Source organism: Pelmatolapia mariae, linkage group LG3_W (genome assembly GCF_036321145.2).
Source record: "Pelmatolapia mariae isolate MD_Pm_ZW linkage group LG3_W, Pm_UMD_F_2, whole genome shotgun sequence".
In the NCBI taxonomy this organism is placed as follows: Eukaryota; Metazoa; Chordata; class Actinopteri; order Cichliformes; family Cichlidae; genus Pelmatolapia; species Pelmatolapia mariae.
The window spans coordinates 72,517,675-72,543,455 of record NC_086229.1 but is presented as its reverse complement, the minus strand read 5'-3'; the positions used below and the strand labels follow the sequence as shown (position 1 = coordinate 72,543,455).

General features: G+C 39.8%; 1 protein-coding gene and 1 pseudogene across 1 annotated transcript; one reads left to right on the top strand and one right to left on the bottom strand.

The window, feature by feature from the left end:
- Nucleotides 1-3,202: 3,202 nt before the first annotated feature.
- Nucleotides 3,203-12,380, top strand: LOC134623909 (amidophosphoribosyltransferase-like; annotated as a pseudogene).
- Nucleotides 12,381-21,966: 9,586 nt separating this feature from the next.
- On the bottom strand, nucleotides 21,967-24,102 carry LOC134624795 (barrier-to-autointegration factor-like protein). Its single transcript, XM_063469857.1, has 3 exons — nucleotides 24,033-24,102; nucleotides 22,848-22,974; nucleotides 21,967-22,192 (listed from the first exon to the last, which is right to left on the bottom strand). The coding sequence occupies exons 2-3, from the start codon at nucleotides 22,971-22,973 to the stop codon at nucleotides 22,046-22,048; spliced, it is 273 nt and encodes a 90-aa protein (XP_063325927.1). The 5' UTR covers nucleotide 22,974; nucleotides 24,033-24,102; the 3' UTR covers nucleotides 21,967-22,045.
- Between the last annotated feature and the right edge of the window lie 1,679 nt (nucleotides 24,103-25,781).

Genomic DNA, 25,781 nt, shown 5'->3' with positions numbered 1-25,781 from the left:
GAAATTGTCCGTTGTGACGTTTCTCCCATCATCCAAAAACGGCTCCATCAGGTTCATGACCACGTTCTCTGCCAGCCTCTCTTCCTTCTGACAACTGGGGTCCTTTCCCAAGTAAGGAGATGCACTGCAGACATATTTGGTGTCCAAGTCCGTGGCCATCCAGAACTTGATCCCAACTTTGTCTGGCTTGGTTGCGATATACTGTGTGAATGGACAACGAACCTTGGTAGGGAACAGCTGTTCATCTATGGTCATGTGTTCTCCTGGAGTGAAACTCTTAGCACAGTTCTCGTTGAAGCGTGTCCAGATGTCGGAGATCGCTGCAAATTTGTCTGTTTTCACCCGTTCTGCCCGCGTGTCCTTGTCATCAAATCGAAGGTGTTGCATAATTGAAATGAATCTATCTCGGGGCATTGTCTCTTTGATTACTGGCACCAGAAATCTTTCTGACCAGCAATCCACAATGGCACCAACAGGACACGATTGCTCTTACAAACAGGATTGAAATGAATGCCATCAGTTCATGAACTGACAAATTCCAGTCCGGCTCTGTTCTGCGGGCTTTTTAGGTCTAATCTTAAAAGTAGAGTCAGTGTCTGTCTCCTGAATCCCAGTTGGTTCCACAGAAGAGGGAACTGGAAGTACTGTGTTGTGATAATAAAGCACTATGAGATCTTTTAGCAGGTATTCATCCATCTGACCTGCAGCCATACTGGCTTTATTTAAGGATCACTGATTATTTACATTTTTACAAAAATGACACAATTAAAACACAGGCAGCAACAACACACATGCACAAAAATAAATAAATACATTTCTATAAAATTCTATTAAAATTGAGAAACTATAACAAATCTAAACAGTTCCATGTTATAAACTCGGCCTCAATGAAATGAATTGTGTCATTTTGTTTTGTTTTGTTTGTCAACACAGTCCTCTCTGGTGACACCTGGTGGCCAGAAATATGAAGAGCAGCTTGAGTCTACAAATTAAAGTGTACTGCTTCATTATGACTTCCCACTCCACAGAGTGCAGTTCACAATTCTGTCTGATATTGAGCCACCTCCCTGTTGCTTTGAACAAGATTTTTTTGGATGAAATAAGTAATTTTGATCAATAAACTTTCCTTATTTAAACGTATCATTGTGTCGTCTTTCTTTGCTTGTGACCTTTTGATTTTGGTAAATACAATAGATGAGAAATACATTAATATACATATAATACTGTAGAGCACATTATGGAGTATGCTTCTGCTGTGAGGTCTCCATGTAGTTATGTCAGTAATCATTGAAACAGTATGTTTATAAGTAATATTTTTGACTTTTGAGGTAAATTGATTTTGAACTGGAACGGGAAAATGTTTATGAACTTGTAAAGTAAACACATGATGCATGATTTTTATTTAAGAAGAGAATTTGTTCCACTGTGCGATGGCCGAGTCTGTTTCTTTTCTTGGAGATAATTTCTCCTGCCTCAGAAAATCCTCCCACATGGGACAGGAGGAGTGCAGAGAAACTGTAGAGATGCAGGAATACGGTCTTCCATAGACTATCAGGTAAAAACAATGAACAGATTTAATTGCTGCAAATTTATTTTGAAAATAAAATACGTTTTTAATTTTCATTTTATTAAATTTAGAAAGACTTCCATTTGAGTCTTTAAAATTATTTAAAGATGTGTATTTTATGAAAAGCAGATTTTTTGTTTGCTACTGAGTTTTTCACGCTTTCAGATAAAATAAACACACACAATACAAAAGTAAACAACATGAACAGAAACCTAGCAAACCCACCTGATTGACCAACTCAAAATACTCCCACATGACAGAACCTCTGTCTGAAAGTACTGAAGAGTCAGTAAAAGGTTATGGGAAAATGATGATGAGGAAAATCTGTTGTTTGAAGTATTTCCTGCTGAAGGTACAAAAGTAGGACTAGCTGTTGTATTTTCACCTTTTAATTTCATCCCAACCATTTAATCTCAGGGTTCCAGCTTTATTCCATAAAACTCGAGTTGTTGTTCACAACATGTATAAAATGTTAATTTATCATGTGTATAATTCTCTACTACACAGCACAGGACCTTTTGGCAAATTTTAGAAAGCATTGAAGAAGAATAGACCGTGTGGTTTTCATCATGGTAGCTGGTGAGAATAATTTCTGGTCTTATTAAGTCAGTATATAAACTGTCATCATTGAACCACCATTCAGACAAATCAACTATGTAAGACACACTCACATTCTGGTAACTGAGAAATGCACGTACCCATCTGACCCATCAGAGCACGGACAACATGGAAAATGAGTGAGTTATATTGTTATTCCACATTACATAGTATAAGGATGTACCTCAGCATAAATCAGTTCTTATCAAGAAATATAAGGGTGTAACCATTACATTAGAATACAGCAGAACAGAAGCCTGTAAAAACATCTGAACATGGATTAGTTGCTATCTAAATAAAATGCTGCATAATGCAAGTTTGTCTTTGTACGACTTTGTTCAATCAGAACGTCCAGCCTTGAACAGAGGCGGTGGTTTATGACACCAACTGTCTGTCATCTATAATCCAGTTTTAAGATCTCTTCCCAGACACCTTAACGCCCACTCACATCCTGGAGTGCAAAATTACTGATGGAAGATGGACAAGAAAAGGTCAAAGCCATCAGATCCTCCGTTTAGAAAAAAGGAGAAAAGAGAAGGAGAAACGCATACCTGAGGCAGGCTTTCGAGAAGCTCACTAGTCGCTCACTAGTCGTTGGCTAAAATCTTTGCCTTGGTGGCACCAAGGCAAAGATTTTAGCCAACCTGCTGTGTCATTTTAGGATAAAACCTCTTCTCACTAACACTCTGGTATTCGTCTCCTTTTTTATGTTGCAGCTTTTGAGCTGCGTCGTAACATAGTGAACAGTAGACACCGATGGGGCTTACTGAATCTTTGGACTGTGTTCAACACAATATTAATTAGCCTTTAATTGGAAAAGCTGTATTGTATTATAATGGCCGTTTGCATACTATCTGTGTGTACACGCCCAGAGCACCCAACAGGCTAGGACCGCCCCTGGCTGCAAGCACGTGTTTGGTCACGAAGGTGTAACGGGCAAACACGCACACAAGGACGCGCACGCACGGTTGTTGCTCACAGGTAACCAGGTGAGAGACTCCCGCAGTTTATCTGAGAGGCACCGGCGACAACGAGGCCATGGAGTTCGAGGAGTCGGGTATCGGAGAGGAGTGCGGAGTGTTTGGGTGCGTCGCTGCCGGAGAGTGGCCCACACAGCTGGACGTGGCTCAGGTCTTTGGGCTTGGTGGCGTTACAGCACAGGTAAGTAAGGGAAAACCAGTTACTCCAGCTTTAGTAACCAGTTAATGATGTGCGAGCATTTTAAGTGAAATGTTTGGTTTAAATGTGAATCTGACCCAAACTTGAGAAATACAAAATGAATGAATGAAACGTGAAATTTTTGCAGAATGCAGCGGTCACTGCATATAAAAGTGTTGTGGAAAAGCATTGATCCACCCTCCCCAATGTCTTTACATTTTGCTTGAAAATTGGGGAAAAAGGCTAAGAGAATTAAAAAAAAAGATTTATATTTAGATGTAACATTTAAAATTGCGTTTTAAATATAAAACGTTACAAATATTTTTAGTAAATGTTGTAAAAAATGACTGGAAAAACCATGTGTTTGTAAGGTTTTGAGCTAAATGTTGCCGTTAATTTCAGCATGTTTCAGTTTACAAACCCCATGCTAAAGAAAGCAAATATTAGTATGACAACCTTTATTGTTCAACACTATGGAACGCCAGGACTGCCATAATGAATTACTTAAATACACCATTAAATAATTAATTAAATGTGGCAATAATTAATTAAAATTGGAATTAATTAATTAAATAAATAGTTATGACACATGTAATTAATTAATTATTGACACATTTAATTAATTATTGACACATTTAATTAATTAATTATTGACACATTTAATTAATTATTTGTGTATTTCAGATTTTAATTAATTATTGACACATTTAATTAATTATTTAATGATATATTTATTTATTTCATTTTGGCAGTCCTGGCGCCTGGCTCTCACCATGAATTAATTTTATCTGTCAGCCTCACCCATCAAACTCAGGGGGCGGGGTTAACGCTGATCGAGTCAAAACCATTGCTTTGGCCTGGTGGCCATTGTTTTTAGCACACAACCATTGGAAACTAACAGAACTGAACTTTGAAAAACCCTGTTTGTGTGTCACCAAATACTCTTGTAATATTTTTTTAGCCGAGAATGTAGTGGTTTAATCTTCATATGTGTGGTCGGTTTGTCAAGTTACAGCCTCTTTGCAAACGTGCTTCGATGATTTCGGAGATGTCTGCCCAGTCTCACGGCAAAGCGTGGGATAGACCCGCTCGCCTCGCAAGCAATCGAGCTGTTGTTACCGCCGACAGAGCACAGGCCCCGGTACACAGCTGTAATAATCCCCGCTGACACGGACTTCTTTTACGGAGGTTATATTTATCGGGGTGTTATTTCCTGATGTTCGTATGTGTTCTACGTGTTTCAGTCGCCAATTCTGAAGTATAACTAACATTAAAAACATGTTTAAGGAGGAGAGAGAGCAAATAAACTCGATTAACAGCTGATCTTTGGGTTTCTGTTCAGTAATCTGCGTGACCTGCGTATAATCGCAGAAGAGAGATGACGTTGGTGTTTCCGTCATGTAGTAGCTGCTGGCTTTAACTGTACAAAGGTTGTTCGACACTATGAAACACATACAGACTTCATGATGTTCGGCTAATATTTTTATTGTGAATATTAATCATGCATCTCTCCACGATATCTTCAGCTTTCTGAGTTAACCCAGAGTTTCCCAGCTGACTATCTGTCATCTACGAATATGTCACGGGTCATATCAATATGATTTTACAGAAAAGCATCCTTATTACTGCCAACTATTCCAGAGACGTGGAAATCTACAGCATAAAGAACACAAAAATATAGCAGTCTCTGCAACACTGTAACAGGGACGAACCGTCAGTTTGTCGCAGATCAAAGTGGAAAGAAAGTGATTGGTTGAACAGGTGTTCCAGGTGAATCCACGCAAGAAACGATCGAACCTGTTCCGACAGTTTGAGTTTGTATTCCCTCAGCTGCAGACTCGCTGCTGTTTAAATGTTTGAGAGGAAGATTATATATAAAGCAAACGTCAAACAGACTCAGTCTGCATTCACATTTGATATGAGGCCAGCACGTAAAGTGGCTGTGTCCTGTTTCAAGATCATACATGTAAAATTGTTGTCCAGGCGCTCCGAGTTAATTGAAATTATCTTGGATAAATTATAGTTAAGGAGTATCACAGATAACACCCACGTGAGCTGTGTGACTGTTCACCATGAACTGAAATCGGTAGGCTATTACTGAAATACACGTGCTATTTCATATAAATAGGGAGGTCCTACTAACATGTTTAGTTTTAAAGGACACCTCCCTGCCTTTAGTCTCATTCATGAGCAGTATTAGTTTTCTTCTAACATCCAGAAGTCTGCACGATGTGTTTCATAGTTTGTAACGAACCTTTGACAGTGAAACATAACATGACCGAAAAAGCAAAAAAATAAATAAATGAATAAAAAGAGAGAGAGAGAAAAAAAATCACACAAATTATATGTTAACCTCATTTATTTTTAGTTAAGTAAACTCTAAAAATTCTAACAGATAGCTGGTGCTTAGAATACAGTTGAATAACTATTAAAAAACAGATGATATATTATTTCTGTCCAGGTTGCAGTCCTTATGATGAACATGCTGTTGCAAACTCTGCTCCTCTCGGTGGAAATGCGCCTTCTCTTTCCTCTTTGTATAAAAACATTTTAAAAGTGAGTTTAATCTCAAAATTCACTGTTAAATCCGAAACACACCAAATAAAGAAAAGCGAATAGTTCAGTCTAACACATGTGCCAGTGAACCATTAAACGTCTGTAAAACTCTGCAGTTATGAAACGTAACTTTAGCCTCAGCCAAACCGATTCTCTCAGTTGTAAATAAAACAGCGAAGTAAACGTGACCCGGCAGACAAAACCTGAGTGAATTAAGTCCAGCGTTTAACCACTGAGAGCTAAAACTCAGGTGAGGTTTCAAAGCTGTGTGCGGTGATTGGACATCAGCTGCTGATAAAGTGGCTTCGCCTATAAAGTGCTCTGTAAGGAAACAGCAACTCTGCGCTCGGGAGAAATATTTACTTATCTTATGCAGAAAAATGCGCTGACATTGCGTTATATCAAGCACCGGCTGCCCAGTTAAACTGTGACGATCACCAGGTAACGTGGGCGTGTTTCTTGAATTAACAGCAGGTGTTAAACAGCTGACAGGTGAGGAGGAGGATGCATGCAGGTAAACTGACGGTCTGTTGAGCTGATCGCTGGTGTCGTGAGAAACATGTCAGCTTGTTCTTTATGTTACAGAAGCACAGACACACAAGACCAGGCGGAAAGAGACGATCGTTCGGTGAAAATGAGAATCTGCGAATGCAACATGTGGAACACGGAGAGTGGAATATGTAAACAAACTGGTTGACGTAACCCCCTCGGTGCACTCTGCATGCTGACTGTTAGCAGAGCAGTGAAATCTCTGAAAACATCTGAGCACTTTTGCAAACATGTTCTATGCTGACAACCTGACCAGACATGTGAAGATTACGGCGCAACATTCGCGGCTAAAACACTGTTAAAAGTGTAGTTGGTGACAGAAAAACGGGGTATTTTAAAACTACACCACCACCATTGCTGCCTGTGATTTGAAATGCATTCTGGGACACCTGGCTGCCTGAAGTCTACAGAAGCAATCGATTATCTAGGATCGACCTGTTTTGACTTACTTTGCACGGCAACCAATCAAATGTTAGAGAAGCTGCATGGGCAGCGTTAACCCCGCCCCCTGAGTTTGATGGGTGAGGCTGACAGATAAAATTAATTCATGATGAGAGCCAGGCGCCAGGACTGCCAAAATGAAATAAATAAATATATCATTAAATAATTAATTAAATGTGTCAATAATTAATTAAAATGTGAAATACATAAATAATTAATTAAATGTGTCAATAATTAATTAATTACATGTGTCATAACTATTTATTTAATTAATTAATTCCAATTTTAATTAATTATTGCCACATTTAATTAATTATTTAATGGTGTATTTAAGTAATTCATTATGGCAGTCCTGGCGTTCCATACAACACAACCTGAACTCTCTAAGGAAAACTTTCTTGTTATTTCTGTAAGAAGACTTCGACACGAGGGCCGTTTTTCACTACTCAAGCACGAGAGTCTTTGTAAGTTCACACGGGAGTTCAGACTTCCCGAGAACGCAGCGCGATCGCTCTACAGTCGGAACGGCGGTAGTTTTTACTGCCACCACCACTTAATTTAACTATGATTAATATTTGCAATTAAAATTACACATGACATGAAAAAAATTACTCATGATGTAGTAGATTTATTAAAAAAACAATTTTAAAATATCTTAAGTATTTTGGCAAAATTCACTTTTACGTATCATCTGTTTCATGTCTAATAAGCTTCATACAGTTCAACACAATCGCTACATGTCCGAAACACAAGCTTAATCTCTCATAAACAGTGTACATGTATGCTTGAATAAAAAAACGACTGAGCTATTAGAACGCTTTGATTTTTATTTTAGTAAACACTCAGGATCTCTGCATATTTTGGAACTGAAGAAGCTTCCTGCACTAATACATGACAATTTGGACTGTGATGTTTTGTGTTTTCTCAGGGGGCAGGAATGTGCTGGGATTGTCACAAGTAATGGAGCCAGTCCACCCACATACACAACACACAAGGTAACACTGAAACTTCTGTTATGATAAAACAAAGTTTAACCCAGCATGTCAAAAACAGACCCAGGAGGAGTTTGGTTGCCTCCTGAATATGTTTCTATTGTTACAGTTACATGAAAACAACACAGCTGCTCAGAGTCACACTGAGCCTGTGATGTTCGGCCTTTACAAACTTCAAACATTCTCATTGTTTGCTAATTTTCTGCTTTTTAACATTTCATTTACTGTTCAATTTTTTTTCTGCCAGTTAAAACCTTCACAGAGTGATGTTGTCATTTTATAGGGAATGGGATTAGTGAGCACGGCTTTTCCACCCGAGGCTCTCACCAAACTGCGCTATGGTAACCTCGGCATTTGCCAGACACGCTATTCGACTACTGGGATCTCAGAGCTGCAGAACTGCCAGCCCTTTGTGGTGGATACACTGCATGGCAAGATAGCTGTAGCGCACAATGGAGAGCTGGTTAATGCCCATGCACTGCGGAAAAAGGTGAGGAGGGGGCTCTGCTTGTCCAGGCTGAATGTTGCACACAGCAATGTGACATAAAAATAATGAACTAAACACACACAGATTTTCTTTCTGCTCAAATATTTATTTGCTATATCCAAGAAATCTGTGTTCCATCTGTCTTTTTCTCACTTTTCTCAGCAACCTCTCTTCCAACCTGAGGTTAACATACACAGAAGGTTCTATATTGTGTATTCATAAGTGCTACTGAAACATGTTCAGTCCAACAAAAGCTAGATCACATCAAGGTATTTTGGGTAATCAAAGAGCAGATAGGTTGGCTAAAGAAGCTTTTTAAAAAGTAGATATTGATATACAGATACTGGTGTCGAAAGGGAGAAGTATAGTTTGGAAAGACAGTAAGAGTTTATGGAAAACGGCATGAGACAGAAGTAAAGTATGTGAAGTAAAATGGAGACATTTATGTAAAGCACAAAACACAGTAGAAGTTAGAAGAAATGGAAGAATAAGTAGGCAGGAGGAGATGATTCTAAGTAGAATAAGAACAGGTCATGTTTTCTGAATGGGACTCTTTAGGATGGGGAAACATCTGGCTTATGCATCTGGTGTAACGCTATGGAAACGATTGAACATGTGCTTATTAGTTGCAGAAGTATGTCAAAAGGAGAATGTTGAGGGTAGAAATTTGAGAAGGTTCTTGATCAGTTAAGTCATAACGAAGGGAAACGTCACTTATCATACAATGTGATAAGTAGACTTATGTATATATTTGAGTCATTATAGAGCAGTTATGCCAAAGTGCAGTTAAAACTATTGTGAACATCAGCTGAGTCTAGTCAGTGCAGCAACATGATTGGCCCGTGTCTCTCTCCCACCGTGGGTGCTGAGTGGCTCTTTGAGTTCAGGGCAACCATTCCCATTCTGAACTTTTCCAAAGATTTCTATTTCCACATAAAATAACATCAATCGATAATTAATCAGCTGCTGTAAATGTGCCTTGTAGGTGATGCGCCATGGCGTCGGCCTCTCCACCAGCTCAGACAGCGAGCTCATCACCCAGCTGCTGGCACTGACTCCACCTATGGAGGAGCTAGACTCACCTGACTGGGTTGCCAGGTGACTGTTGTGACCTAATGATACACCAGCATAAAAGCATAAATATTTTTTGCTTTACACAAATTTAATACAGTTTTTACTTCTTTTCTTTTTTGTAGAATTAAAAACCTCATGACTGAAACACCAACATCATACTCACTGCTGGTCATGTTCAAAGATGTCGTCTATGCAGTTCGTGACCCTTATGGAAACAGGCCGCTGTGCATTGGGCAGCTTGTTCCCATCTCCAAACTACACAGTCCAGGTATCTACACGTTTGGTTAATGTGACAGTTGCATCAGAACTGGTGCAACACATGCATGTTTGCTCTAAAGACTAACTTTACTGATAAAGAAGACGCCTCACGAGAGGTCAAAGGTTGCAGCAGAGCTTTTGGCCTTTCTGACTGTCAGAGGTCAGATGTGTGAACGATTAACTTGATCCTTGTTTTTCTGAGCAGGCGCTCAAGAGCAAGATACTGAGGGCTGGGTTGTGTCATCAGAGTCGTGCAGCTTCCAGTCTATTGGTGCCAAGTAAGCATTTGTTACCTTTGCAAAAGTATTTGGTGGAACAGGAACTGCAATGCCAGGTGTAAATCATTTACATATAGCCTTATTATTAGGTTTTTCTTTTCAAAGGTTTCACGTCATTTACCTTATCCCATCAGTACTTTTGAAGTTATTTATTGTTTTCCTTTTGACAATTTACTCTTTTCCTCATAAAGATGCATTTCTATAATGTAAATTCCAAGTTTTGACACCTCTGTAAATTCCAGTAAAGATGGGATTTGATGACATCAGAGTAGTTCTGGGGTTTCCCAACAGTAACTGTGTAGCTTTTGTTGCATACCAGTCATCTTGGTCTGTCAGCAGGTCTAAAATAAGACAGAAACCAGTCGGTTCAGAAAAGAACTTTAAGGGTTTTCTTCCAAACATATTTCATCCTTACCAAAATGCATGAACAGTGAAATGGCGATCCTTGAGTCCTTCGGTTCATTATCTTTGATGTCCTTACTGATTAACAGGTATTACAGGGAGGTCTTGCTAGGAGAGATAGTCCAGATATCCAGACATGGTGTCACGTCTCTGAGTGTTGTGCCCCGGCCTGAGGGAGGCCTCCCAGCCTTCTGCATTTTTGAATATGTTTATTTTGCCAGCAGGACTCTATTTTCGAAGGTATGCATATTTATTACAGGTAACACACTTACTGATTACTCATTTCTTAAATGTAGTAATACTGACATATCACTTTACTACAGGGCAGATGGTTTATACTGTCAGACAGCGCTGTGGGCGGCAGTTGGCCGTCGAGTCTCCGACTGATGCAGACGTTGTCAGCACTGTGCCAGAGTCTGCCACCCCTGCTGCTCTGGGCTACGCTCAGCAGGTCTGTCCACAGTGTGTCTGCTCCACCTCAGTCATGTTATAATATACAGAGTGGACTTTGTCTCTAGCTTTTCTTCTGTCTTCTTTTCACAGTCTGGTCGTCCATATGTTGAAGTTCTGTGTAAGAACCGATATGTTGGAAGAACTTTTATCCAGCCAAAAACCCGCTTGAGGCAGCTAGGAGTGGCCAAGAAGTTTGGAGCATTGATGGACAACTTTGCTGGGAAACGAGTGGTGCTCATTGATGACTCCACCGTCAGAGGCAACACAATTTCCCCCATTATTAAATTGCTGAAGGAAGCAGGTGCTAAAGAGGTTGGTTTCAGAGCGTTTGGCAGTAGACATGGCACACACAACATTTTGGCTCACTGGCTCCCAAACTGGTTGGTAGGGATTGTCTGATAATTCAGACTGTAAGTAGCACCAGAGAGTAACAGGAGTTTTTATTAATAAGTCATTGACTAATCAGTGGATACACTGATGTCTTAGAGACTAAAGAAATGTGCGTTTCTCAAATTGCTCACTATACGTACACCAGGAGTTCATAGAAAACATTTGGCTCATTAACTGTCAACTCAAAAAGCAGGTGAACTAGAGGCACAGACTGAGGCTGTTTTCACTAAGGCAGAAAATTCCCTCCACTCCATAAAACCCTGAATCCAGGATATCTGGATCAAATTATTTTTGTATTGTCTTGAACATCCCAGTTATTATTATTTCATTGACACATTTATATGTGGGAATGACCAATTTTGCAATACTAAAGATTAAAAAATATGAAAGCTAATCACTTTCTAAGCTGGGCCAAGTCCCACCTTTAGTGGAAATCTGTCCCTAATCAGATTGGCATGAGTAACGTCATGTTACTCAACGTAACGGCATGTACCATCGAGTGTGATCTAAATTCTAAGACATTTTAACCATACATTGATACACTGCTTTGTTTTATACACATCAAGCACTTGACCAGTTTAGAGTCACAATTTAACCTAAAACACACTTATGTGGGTGAAACAGTCGAACCCCACACAGGTAGATGCAAACTCCACCCACAAAGGCCCCAGTCAGGGTTCAAACCAGGAACCTCCTGGCAATACTAATCATCACATCAAAGCTTAAACTGATATTTGTGTCCAACTGCAGAATTTTCTGGTTCAAAATGATCTTTGAGGATGTGACTAATAGGTAAAAACACATTATTCTTCTGGACAGGTGCACATCAGGGTGGCTTCTCCACCAGTCAGGTTCCCCTGCTACATGGGCATCAACATCCCAACCAAGGAGGAGCTCGTCGCCAACAAGCCGGAGTTTGAGGACATTGCTGGTTATATTGGTATTTAAACATGAACTTCTACCATTCATTTCCTTGACAGGTCAGAAAAAAAAACTTGTGTTAATGCTAAAGCTGTTTACAGGTGCTGACAGTGTCAAATTATTTATAACCACCTATGTAATCTTGATATTTAAAATGGAACAATTTGTATATATTAGTGCTATTTATTAAATTTGTAAACTGTAACATATTGTGTATTTTAATAGTTGACTTTGTTGCTGTCTTGGAGCAGCTGTAATTTCTTCAGGGATTAATAAAGTATTCTGATTGTGAAATAACTGACTCGAGTTTGAAAGTGCAGCTGTAACAGGACCTGTGCAGGTAAACTAAGTGTTTTGTAGGCAGCGTGTAATGATGTACATGGTACCGTTTACTACAGATATCACAGCCACATAAGTGTGCTAACACTCAGAAACCCAGTGGTATTTCATTAAATGACTGGGGCACTGGGAATGGTAAATGTTTGCTGGTTCATGAATTTGAACTGATTTGTGGTATCTTGATTTTGAATTGAACTCATGTAAAGTAGTTTTCAAAGCTGTAGACACACTGCTAATACTTCCATGGTGCTGCAGGTATTGCTGCTGTGACTACTGTAGTATACCTGATAACGCAACTTTACAGCGAAAAAAAATCTCGCAACGGCAAATGCAAAATGAAATATTGAATCACGAGATAAAACTGCAAACATAAATGCAAGATTTCAAGGAAGTTCTGTCCTTGGCTTTAAACCTTCCTCTAATTAAAAACATTGTGGCTAATATTATGGTTAAGACTTTGCCGTCTCGGGCTGATGTGCACCTTGTGAAACCAGTTTTATGACCTGTGCAGTTTTCTCATGAGAACAGTGTGGAGCTTTCCATGGTTCACTGTTCTTTATCCTTCTTTCCTCTGGGGTCTCTCTTGTCCTGCAAAGTGGCAGATTGTGATCTGATTTGTTAAACACCATCTCTCTTTCTCTGTCCACACGCAACAAAAGAGGAAGAGTTTCATAACCTTACCGTTTTTAAGTGTGCTGCTGAGGAATTCAAAAAAGCAAACTGCAAAGCAGCGAAGCAGACACTGAAGGGAAAGCAATAACAAGTTAACTGTCAACTCAAAAAAGCTGGCGAAGTAGAGGCGCAGTCTGAGGCTGTATTTCCAATAAGGCAGGAAATTCAACAAAGCTTCTGAGACACATTTTCACTGTCTTGCTTCTTCAGGTACTGACACACAAACACATTGCTGTATGTGTGTTTGTTCTGGTTTATGTGTATGGCTTTTGCCTGCTTCTGCATGTAAGCATTTGCACAGAGGTGATGTCAACCATAAAAATGTGGAACGTTAATCTGATCCTAAAGGCAACTGTAAAATGATTAATATAAATGAATGGAGACCACATAGAAATATGTAGCTGTAAGACGTCACGCATAACTCACATCCTATTTCTTATGTCTCTGAGGATTTTTTTCCATTTGAACATTTTCAAATTACATGACATGGAGCAGATCTGACTATGAAACTAGGGGAAACTGCAGGCTATTGTTTCTTTTAATTAATGGGCGCAATAGTTTATAGGTTATAATTTTTGTTATATTGTTGTTTGCAGTAGTAATTACTACCATGATGAAAGTGGTTACTCAAGTTAATGATGAAGGAAGCTGTGGTGTATTTTCCCACAGAGCCATGATGGAGAGACACATGAAACATTGGTACAAGGACACATCACAAAACCTGCCTTAGCTCAGGCAGAAATTGTGGCTCTCAGTAAAGCACTACAACTTTCAGCGGGGAAAGAATAAACAGATAATAGTCCTGTAAAACAGAAAGAACAATTGGAAGAACTGATACAAGCTGCACAGAGAAGTGGCAGTGATGAAATACAAGGACATCAAACGAGCCAAACATGGTTGGCAAAAGAAAGGTTAGGATTAAGGATGAAGATGAATAAGAGAATTATAAGCATGAAATGAAAATATAAGATAAAAGGTTTATTTTGGTTACAAGGAACAAATAGGTCAAAGGTCAAAACAAGAGTACGGTTAAGTTAAAAGTCAATAGGTCAAAGGTCAGGCTAAATTAAGAAATTAAATGAATTTAAATTAGGCCAGGGGTTAAGTTTTAACTCTTTTTTAACTAGACAAACTAAACTGAATTACTGTGGTTGGACAAAAGCATTTCAAATTGCAAGGAGGCCTTGATCAAACCTCCTTCAAATAGTTTGTACACTAATAATTTGTAACACTAAGGAACTGATAATATTACAGTACACTGTATATTGAGCCAAAACCGTGGTAGTCTCTGTCAGTGACCTCAATAAACACTGAAGCAGGTAATTTCTCCCTTAAAAACAGTAAAGTGTTCTTTAAAATTACAAAAAATTATAGTTTAGTGGAGTTTTTTGTGTTTTTGTGAATCAGACAGAAAAAGATTGCACAATCGTGTGTGAGTGAGAGATTAGGTTCACCCCTCCTCCTGAAAGAAGTATATTGGCTCAAATTGTGGTCATAAAACAGAACAAAAATAAAGAAAGAAAATATAATATATATAGTTATAGTTATAATATATAGTTTAACTTTGATAAATTCAAATTATAATGTGCGATTACACTCAGAGGATCAATATGAATTTAAATGTATGCAAGTTTCGCATGAAACACATGGCTGACAACTGTTCTGTCCTGAGTTTTTGTTTCCTAAAGCACCCAACTTGATCACACCACCTGTTTTCACACCAAAGCAGGGTAATTGCATGTCTGATGGAGGAGTCTCACCAAAAGTGGGAGAGGTAAGCCCTGATGGGGGTGACAACACCATAAATGTCACTTATGGTCAAATTCCTAAAAGTTTTGATACCGAGGGCAGATTTGTTTTGATTGGTGGAGGAGAGAAAATGATAAATTTCCTGTCCAGTACCTGGTCAGGTACTTGCACAAAAGTCCAGTTACAGATGTAGGTCATAGGCAAAACACTGCAGTCCAGGGAAAGTGAAATTGATGGTCCACATTAGACAATTAAAATCCTACACAAATTCTCCAACATTTATAGACAGAGAAGAGTTCCAGATAATTATAATTTGGTAAACCCTGTAGCTACTGGGGGTTTGAATCTGTAGTATTTTGGAAAAACAAAAAAGCAATAAAATGTTGACCATATTGATTATGTTCATTACAAGGTGCAGAGATTGGCTAACCTGACCAGGAATGCAATAACTGTCAGTACAGTAAAGGTTAAAGTCACTTTAGACGGTCCAGGTGTGGTTTGCCTTGTTGTATTTATACTGTAACTAATGCAGCTCTGGATGGGTCAGTTACCAGGGCATGGAAGGACTACAGACATTATCAAATGAGGTGAAAGAATTTTCTGGGATTGAAGATCCTCTGGGTGAGTGGTTCACTAAACTATTCAGAATATATAAAGTTATTATTTTTATCATTGACGGTGTAATTTGGCCACATTCACAGCTATATTAACTTGCTGTGGATATTATCTATCCCATGTTTGTGGACTCTAATTAACAGATTGAAAACAACAGCACCAATGGAAGAACATGCAGTGCCACCCCATCAGATGTCACTGTCAGTTGCGGTCAGTGATGAGTTAGGTGAGGAGGATTCATGGCTGAGCGGAGACATAAATTGGAGCCCCTAGGTGTTGAGAGGTAGGAAAGACCAAATGTATATTTCTTATTTGTGTGCTTAAGCTTTTAATGATCAAAAGAAACTGAATCATGTTTAGAAGATAATATTAATTTGGTTCAAAGACGTCTAACACAGTTTATGTGACGCTGCTTTAAATAGTGATTCATATGTTCCTGTTGTGTAATGTGAAGATGAATCTCCCCCTGATTCCCCCCAGCGCTGTGATTTCCCCAGTTTTATCTCTTTTATGCATCAATGAAGTCAGGATTAAATAAATACAGATCTGTAATCATGAGACTTCTGAAATCTATGATTTTCACGTTTGTTTTTACTTAAAAACATAAAATAAAATTGTGTAGCTTCGACATCTCTGTTCGAATAACGTGTGTGTCTGGGTTTGACTCTTGATCACTGGCACGTCTTACACAGGAAACTGGTGAAAATTAATCACACAAATAAAGAACAGCAAATATTTGTGACAGGATTTAATCAGCACATGGGTTTATTTTAGACACAGCTGAACACTTTCATGTCTCTGTTCCAGTAAGAAAAGTTTGTTACTGTTGCACTTGTTAAGATCAGGAACAGTCATGAAGCTTGACAGTAATTTAAAAAAAGCCAGCAGCAAAAGTCAAAATGAACACATGACACAAACAAGACCATAAATATAAGAACCAAGACGTTAAACTAAAGTCTGAAGCTGATGGGGAGCCAAAGCAGAAGCTTTCATGAAACTGAGTTAAAAACCACGCAGCAGCGTTTTGGACAGAATTAATAGATGTTTTGGTCAAACCATGCAGAGGAAACACTGAAGCAAACACAGACAGGGAGGCACAGAAACATTAAGAAAACCAAATGATCAGAGAGAAGAAAATAACAGAATCAAAGTGAAAATAGAAACATTCAGAATAACAATGAGTTCAAAGTGTGAGGAGGTCTGATGTTCCAACAGGCTGAGAATTATTACCTGCAATGCTCCAATTTGACCTCATGGTGGCAGTGCTGTCTCACTGTTATAATGGCTACACTCAGACTACAGGAGATAACACATATTCACAGCAGACGCTTCATTACAGATCAGACACAAATAACGCCACGATATTTGGTTACTCTGAGCAGGCAGCTGTTACAATGTGACCATCACCGGCTGCTGAAAGTCAGATCTGTTCTTCAAAGCAGACTTTCAGCTTTATTTCAAGCTTAAATGTATTCTGATGTAGTCAGTATTTAAAGTCAGGCTCTGTTATTGACTGAAAACAGCGACAGACTCAGACATTTAGAACAAACTAAGAGTCGGATCAGCACAAATACTGACACAGAGATGGCTGCTGGCACTGCGCTGCTCTGCTGCACTTTGCTGTTTGTCCTTGTCTTCGTCCTGCAGGTGAGATTGAACTAAACTGAGTTTAACAAGAAGTACTGGAGGATTATTTTCATCTGGATTCAGTTTGTCTGTGTGTGTGAAGGAGACACAAGGCTGGTTGGACACTTAACATCTGTAATCCAGCTGTGACAGAGACAAAGAAGTGTAATCTGTGTGTCAGTGTGATGTTCGCCGGAGCGTCACCCAACAGATGGATTTTGGGACTTCAAAGCAGCCGGCTGTGGTGAGTGAAAAGGACTTTTTTTTCAGACCCTGGGACTGTTTATTCAGAGGCTGTGTTTTGTGAAACAGGATAATGATTACTGCAGTTTCCCCGCTTCACCTGTGAATGAAATCACAAAAATTGCCTTTTCAGAGGCCACTTCACAGTTAAAGGACTGTTTTTCACCTGCTCAACTTCTGTCAGTACAACCAGTACAGTCATCAATTCTGTCAGCCACTCAGGCTTCAACTCAGTCGCTTCCTCATCCTGTAGCTTTGCCTTTAGCCCAGCCTGTAGTTTAATTATCTGTCCAGCTTCCTAACTTGTCACCTGTTCAGTTAATTGTTCAGTCACCATCTTCACCAGCCTCTGTACAGGAAGCTGTGTCAGTGCTGCCCATTTTGGAGAGACAAACATGTTAAGACTGCACTGGTTCCTCAAAAGCTGGACCGTTCAGATATGGTTACTCACTCCAGGGCCTTCCCAGAGGCCCTCAGCTGACTCTGGACCCCTGGAGGCTTGTGGCATTGCATTTTCTATTGGCAAACTTGCTGAATGACTCCTCCCAATCCTTACTGTTATTTGTTGTGTAACCAGAAAATCCTTAATCCAGCTGAACATTCGTTCGTTTATCGCGGGAGTTATGTTCTAAAAATACACCGCCGTAGGTGAAATCCACGAAGTAGCCAGCTTTATTTTTTACAATTATTATAGATGTTTTAAGGCTGTAAAACCCCTCACTACACACTGTATACAGTTTTCTCAGACAGGCATGAACATTTTCACACTTTTCTCCCTTGTTTAAACACTCTCAAAGTTCAAACCTTCGTAAAAAATAAGCCAAGTGTTATAGAATGAAACCAAAGATCAACCCCTGTTTCAGAACATGGGAATAGAGCAGCTGTGAGCATATTCAACATTAATGAATCAACGGTACGGAAGTAGAGCCCACCCTGTATGTCAATGAAAAAACAGCTAAATTCAGACACGTGAGGTTGAGCTGAAAAGAATGATAAGGCAAGTGGAAAAAAATAAAATGAAACAATTTGAAGGTGACATACAAATGTAAAATCAAAGGGAGTCAAAATGGTTATATTTTGGACCTCAGTGGGTTAATCCAAAAAAAAAAAAAAGGTTTAATATTTGTTCATGACAGTGCAGATTTCTGACATTTTGTGTAATTTAAGCCTGTAACAATTTTTTTTTATTTATTATTTTTAACAAAAACAGTGTGAAACTTAAGTTAAAGTTGTATTTGTAAATGAACCACCCCTAGTTATGTTTGGTTAACCTTAGTTTTTTATGTTATACCTGCACACATTTTTCTGGTAACATGAACATGACTTTTTTATGTTGTTGTTATGTTTTTCATTCCGGTCAAATATTTATAGAAACCACTTGTTTATCAGACATGAACTTTTTGTGTTAATTGTATTGGACTACTATGTGTTATACTGACTAGATTATTTTATGGTAAGCTTATTTTATTTTATAACAAATTTCTAATATATAATATATAATCTAATATATAATTAAGTGTTCAATAAATAAAACTAAATTAAGGCTGATCTTACTGTATGTACTGTACACTCTCTTCAATCAAAGAAAAAAGCAAAACATTTTTGAACAATCACCTGTATTTTTGAAAATACTACACAGTTGTAACAATGGACATTCAATTCAGGCTTCCAAAATATACATGAGTCATATTTGTACAATGCATCTCTTGAAAGACATTCCACAACATTCCTCAAAGTTATCTGCTGTAACCTGAATTCAACATTGTGGGGCCTTATGACATCACGCTTATGTAAAAAATAGTTTTTTAAATGTAAGAACCTTAAGGTAATATGGCAACAGGAGTGTAATTATTAAAATGACACAAAGAAGAGACTTAAAATAAAATTATAACCCACAGGCACAAAACCAAGACACCTAAACTGATTAGTATTGGCTTGCTTCTATCACTAAACATCACAATCATTAATACTAGACCATGCAATCTGTTTGTAGTGGTGCACGTTGGGAAAAAAATTGCAAACTGGTGAAATTGGTGCAAGGCACCATTTCCACTGAGAAAAATGGACATTGAAAGTTTTAATTTTTTTTCAAAAGAGCCATGGCTTGAAAAGTGAACACTGAAAACTGCAGTAATAAAGGCCCCAAGTTGAAAAGTGCCAGAAAAATAAGTTTCACTATGTACTGCAACTTTACCAGTGCTGGCTTAAAAGAAAGGATGGTACATATTCGAAGAGGTAAACATGTTGTTCCCACATCATAACTGGAAAACTGTTCAATCGTACAGTCTGGTCCTGAAAACCTGGGCCTTCTTCGAAAGGCTGTTCCTTTTGAGCTCCATAACCAGTTTCTATAATACCTCGAAGGTATACTTTTCCAGTGGGTAGGTGAGGTTCAAAGTGTACATTAGTCCAAACAGCATTGCAGCTGCTAGGGTATAGTTATCCAAATCCTGACAGACTCTCTGGCCTTCAAGGACTATCCCGATGTCCTCAGGGCTGCCATTGGCATCTCTTGACTTTATGATGTAAATTCCCTTGGTTGTTTCCTTATTAGATGCTAGATTTATGTGTATTGTAAGCATGCATGCAATCAACCTGCTATGTTCTCATCTTCCCTCAACATGTATCACCTGGACACTCTCACCAGTGAAGCTTAAAACCCTCTTGGATGGAACATCAACTCTAAACAAGCACAGTTATGCATTGTGTATAGAATGAACTCAACCTGTGAATAGAAAGGTTAATGTGATGACAAACATATTCAATGCAATATGAACCCTGTAAGAAATATTACTGTCAAAATAATACTGTAGAACCTGTTATTAATGCATTCATCATAAGGCAGGTTATATGGCAGCAATAAAAGAATCTCTGAATCCCAACACCCCGAATTTGAAGGATGGGTCGGGTGTGTCCTTCGTGGCCCACCATATCCCAGAATTCATAGCACAGCTCAGCCAATTACCGTTTTCAGCAATGGCGGCCGCTACCAAGTATTTAATATTACTCTTATTACTCTTTCTGGGTCACAAAATAAACTTTTAACATATTTTCAGACGAGAATGTAGCTGTGTAAACTTTGTAAACAAATTTACAAAAAACAAATTTGTAAACAAATATCTGCTCAGTTTATCAAGATATCACATATTTGCTTAAGTGCTCCGATGTTTTCGGAGACGTCTGTTACCCACCAGACCGATAGCTAGCCAGGAGCTTGAGGGTCACTAAAGCTGCCGTGAACTGCAAACTCCTGGCACATCATTTTCAGATCACTGTGGTCTTTTGCTACTCAGGTTAAACGTAACATATATGTCACTCAGACAACCTAAAAATGTTATTGTCTGGCTTTTTCCGTGTTTTTATTTGTTCGTGAGTAAATCGGTTTGGTTGAGATTAAAGTTATTAGATTAGATTAGATAAAATAAAACGTTATTAATTCCCGGGTGGTTTTCACACAGCTGAATAAACGTCAAACAGAAAACAGATTAAACAGAAGTGTGAGATAGTCGAGAATTTACGACAGTGTCCTGTTATATTTTACATAGCAAGGAGCAGACAGCTGAGTTTATTAAACTCCACCGAGACAGCGGTGACGCTAATCAGAAGGCTAGACCGTCCAATTTCACAGCCGTTTACTTCCATCCTACCCGACCTTCTGAGGACCCGGCCCACGTAGACCGCGAAGGCCGAGTCCTCAGGAGGATGCAGCCCATGAATTTGGACATGACCTCTAAGTCTAAGTCTCACTTAATGCTCTTGCACTTCTGGTTAGTTGCAAACTGTATTTCCTTACCCTGTATTTATACATGTATAATTATAATAAAGTTAAATCCTAATCCTACAAGGACACAGGAAGTGCTGTGGTAAACACTGCCACCAGTTGGTGAGAAATGTAGTTCAATTTTCACTTTCTGATCACAAACTGTGAACTCCTTTAAACCTTTAAAGTCTTCCTCCTCCATCTCGGCCCGCCCACTCAAGCGATCAGTAACATTAATTATGATCAAACACACACAAACTCTGCACCATTTCTGTCCACGGGCAGGAATGATGACTTTTGCTTTATGAAACAGTCTAAATCTGTGAACTTTATCCAACACAGAGTGCAGCTTCAGTTTTGACGTGATGGATGTGAGCGATGACTCGCTGACACATGAAAACATGTTGAAAAGCATCGTGAATGCGCTGGACTTCTTGAATGTCCTGGCAGGCTGATTGTGGAAACGTGACATAGCTCAGACTGACTGTGCTCTCCTCTGTGACGCTGGGTGGCTGGGCAATGAGGGGCGGGGCTTAATAGAGTCCTGATCGGTGACTCCATCGTGTTTCAGAGACTCAGTCGGCGCCCCCTTCCCCCTGCTATCATCATGAAGGTCAAACAAACACCTTAACCTGCTTCCTAAACTATGATTGTCATTTATTACCTCTCAGCATGTATCTGCAGTACCAAAAACGGCCACAGGGGAGCGGCGCTGTACCGGATGGGAGTCGCATCATCCTGCAGGCGTCTGTTAGACTGAGCCAGTGTCAGCGAGTCATTAAAAATAAAGTTCAAACACAGAACCACTCACTGAGTCACAAACACAAACGAAGCTCCGGCACACAAACTTTATTTATGTTTTATTCATGCTCAGCACATAATCAGCTGAGGTGCCTCTCAGGTAAAGGGGGCGGGGCCTCACAGATTGTTGTCTGTCCACTCCTTCATAGCCTGGGTGCAAGCGTTGGCCTGGTGACTGTTTGCTCCACTGCTGCGTTTGACCCATTGATTGAAGCTCTGCGGGTTTCTGTCATGCACCAGGTACTGACCAAGGAGGCCAGAGGCCTGAAAACACGAAAAACACACCATCCAATCAGACAGCTTTAAAAAGGAAGCTGAGCTGTAATGACCACCTACAATCACTGAGACAAACAGAGGCTGGAGACTGAGGGTCAGGAACAAGAAGATTGGTTTAAAGGACAGGACATGAGAGAGAAATAAGTGCAAACAGGAGCAGGATATGACCGATGTGAGGCACACAGGAGGCATTTCAGAGGGAAGTGAAACCTATGACAACGTTCATGAAGCAGGAAAACAAAACCTAAAGTCTGACACACAGAAAATACCACACATGAATAAACACATCAGCTCTTTCGGTTTCCTGAAAGTGAAACTCCTCTGACAGCTTCAGGAGAGAGTTCAGGAATTCACATGATTATATATTTACAACAGGGATAAAAACAAAGAATAGCAAAAATCAAGTTAAAAACAGTAAAAGTTAGACTGACGTTGCGTGAGAGAGAAGTACAAACTGTATTTATAAATAATATGTACGTTATAAATGTAAGAAAAACACAGCATGAAGGTGAAATGCAGAGATCTGTTTGGGATCTTCTGCCTGACAGGTGACAGCTCGCTCCCCTGTCACAGGCGTTTATAGTTCGTTAAAGTCGTTCATGTCCAAAAACCAAATTCTGCTTTTTGTGTGTGTTTTGTGCACCTTGCTGATGCCCTCCCTGTTCAGCTCCCTCCCCAGAGTGGGTCCGATTCCTGGCACCGCCGTCACCGGTTTCCCTGCCATGGGCTCGCTGACGAAGGTGCGGTGCTTCTGAGTGCTGCTTGACATCCTGAGAAGAAAACAGTTTCATTAACGCCTGTCTGAGAATCGCTGCTGCAGGTTTATAACATGAGACAGCTCTGCTCCATCCATCCACATCATTATTATTATTATTATTAATATCATCATCACTATCATTTTAATATTAATATTATTACAATTATTATTATGGAACTCTGAGTCCTGTTCCTGCATTTCATGATGCAGATTTCACTGAGCTCTTCACACCTGAGAATCCACGGCTTTGATTATTTAATTAATGAAACAATCAAAAATTGTTTTAAGGAGGTCAGAGATGAGGAGTCTAAATATCTCGGGGTCAGGTTCACGAGTGAGGGGAGTGAGACTGACAGACTGATTGGGGCAATCCCCACCCTCAGCTATGGTCCCTGAAGTGTGGCTGGGCTTGGCCTTAGAGATGAGGTCAGGACTTGACAGAGCCTCCCTGAGCCGGGTTCAGCTTGTTGTTATAGCTGGAGGAAAAGCCCAGGAATGAGAGCGCGAACCTGGCCATTCATGCTTTGATCCAGTATCCAAAAATGGATTTTGAACCTCATCTTTGGCCCTTTGCCCTCACTCCAAAATGGACACAGCAGATGGCCACCTCTCCAAATCACAGATATTCCATGAAATATACTTCAAAGTACATAAAGTGCTACCTTGACTTAAGAGGTTTTGAAAGAGCCGATTTTCTCCTTTGAGCTGAGAGCTAAAGTTCAGATATCCCACCGCTAACCGGTCCAGCGAACGTGGCTACACACGAACAAAGTGTGCTCGACTTGGTGAAGCACTCGGAGCGAAGCACCTCCGCCTGCACCTACCTACATGTAGCAAAGCAATTACGGTGTTTTGAGTCCGAGACTGTTTTTACTCGGAAACATTAATGTGACACACGAGTAGTTTGATTTAGGAGCTCCGTCAGGGGACGGATGAAAGTCGCTGAAGATACACGAGACGAGAAACGAGCGTCAACAATATTTAAACTACGAAAGGAAAAAGAAGCCAAGAGTTAAAATGCTTCAAAATAAATGTTCAAGTTCACATGTTCTTTTTGAGGTGCAAACGAACCTGTTTCAAAGTGATTGCAGATATTGTCCTCGTGAAATTCACCTGCTGTCACAGATATCCGCGCGCGCTCACCCCAAAAAAGGAAGCGACAAGAAAATGAGGATGAATCTAGAACTTTAACAACAGCCCCCCCTCCCCTCTGTGGGAGGAGCTAAAAGAGGCGGTGTATGCAGCTCATCGCAGCTGCATGTCACTGGCTGTATCCCAATTCAGGGTCTGCAGCCTTAAAGACCGCATTTTAAGGCCGATTATGTCACCGCGACGTGCCGAAGGCTGTGGGTTTCTCAAATCAAATCACTTTTATTGTCACATCACATGTGCAGGTACACTGGTACAGCACATGTGAGTGAAATTCATGTGATTGAACTCTGTATGAAATACTGAGCTTCAGTAAAGATTCAAGTTGCAGTTATTTATATGTCTTATCACCTTAAATCTTCACTCAAAGACAAGTATCTTTGACAGTGAATATATAGGTGTATCATATATAAAAGACGAATATTGTTCGTTTAATATGTTGGCATTATTACATTTGGGAAACGAAGAACAGCTTTAATAATTGACCTGTTAATAATTGAGCTGTTTTACGTTTCTCAAGTGTTGCTGGCAGTGGTGGTCCTAGCCTGTTTGGCGCCCTGGGCGAACACTCCCTCTGGCGCCCCCCCCCCACACACACACACATACTTATATGAAGAGAGAGAGAGTATGCATAGTATGCAAACGGCTACTAAACAGACATCATAATTCGTCATACAATGAGAACAGGACAAATCAACAATTGACACTGACTGATTAAAATTATATTATTGTATATATTGTTTGGAGTTTAGTCTGTTGCTGTTACTATTTTTACCATTTCTTCTTGGAGGAACTGTAACCCACATAATTTCCTTAGGTATTAAGAAAGTATTCTGATTCTTAATGTTTTGGGATACATGACCTGCCATTATCCAATGACATATCTGCTTACCTGTATCTTTTGCTCGTTTCTCCTTGTAGGAGCCATAATTAAATGTATTGAATTTTAATGATCACTGGGTTTTCATTTGTTTGGTTGCTATGGTGATGTGTAACGGGAGTCACGTGGGTGCTAGCGGTGAAATTAAGAGGGCGTTGTCAATCTGTCTCACTGGTTTGATTTTGACAGAGATGAGGGCTGGGTATGACTGTATGTAGTGGAGATGACAATAAAGTTTACTTTGACTTCAGCAGCGAGCAGGCGCACCGAGGGCTCTCGCGCTCACTTTTCTCGTATAGAATTTTCAAAAAACATCGGTGCAAATTATAAGTCTGTATCATAATGTCTGGTGTTTTCGTGTTTGTTGGTTTGTTTTTATTTTGAGAGTTGGTTATTAGATGCTGCTCCAGCCAGCCAGAGAATCCCCCGCCGCCCCTTCCTCTCCTCCCTGTGCCGCAAGTAGCAGGCGCAACTTGCAAACGGAGGGCGCCCTTACTCCCAACTAATGGGCGATAGAAAACCGATCGGTGCCTATGCCATCCCCAATATGCACTGGCATGATGTCGGGCAGCATGAGTACGAGCAATTTTTTTTTTTTTTGTTTGCCGATGCCCGTGATGCCGCCCCCCACCACGATGCCGCCCCGGGCAACCGCCCGTATCTAAAACCGCTACTGGTTGCACCTTGGAAGCAGGTGAAGTTGAGCCAGGATTTTTTGCTGTGATTATTACATTTGGCTCAAAGCTTACATATATGTGTAAAAAGCAAATGTACAAGCTGTGAAAACTGTT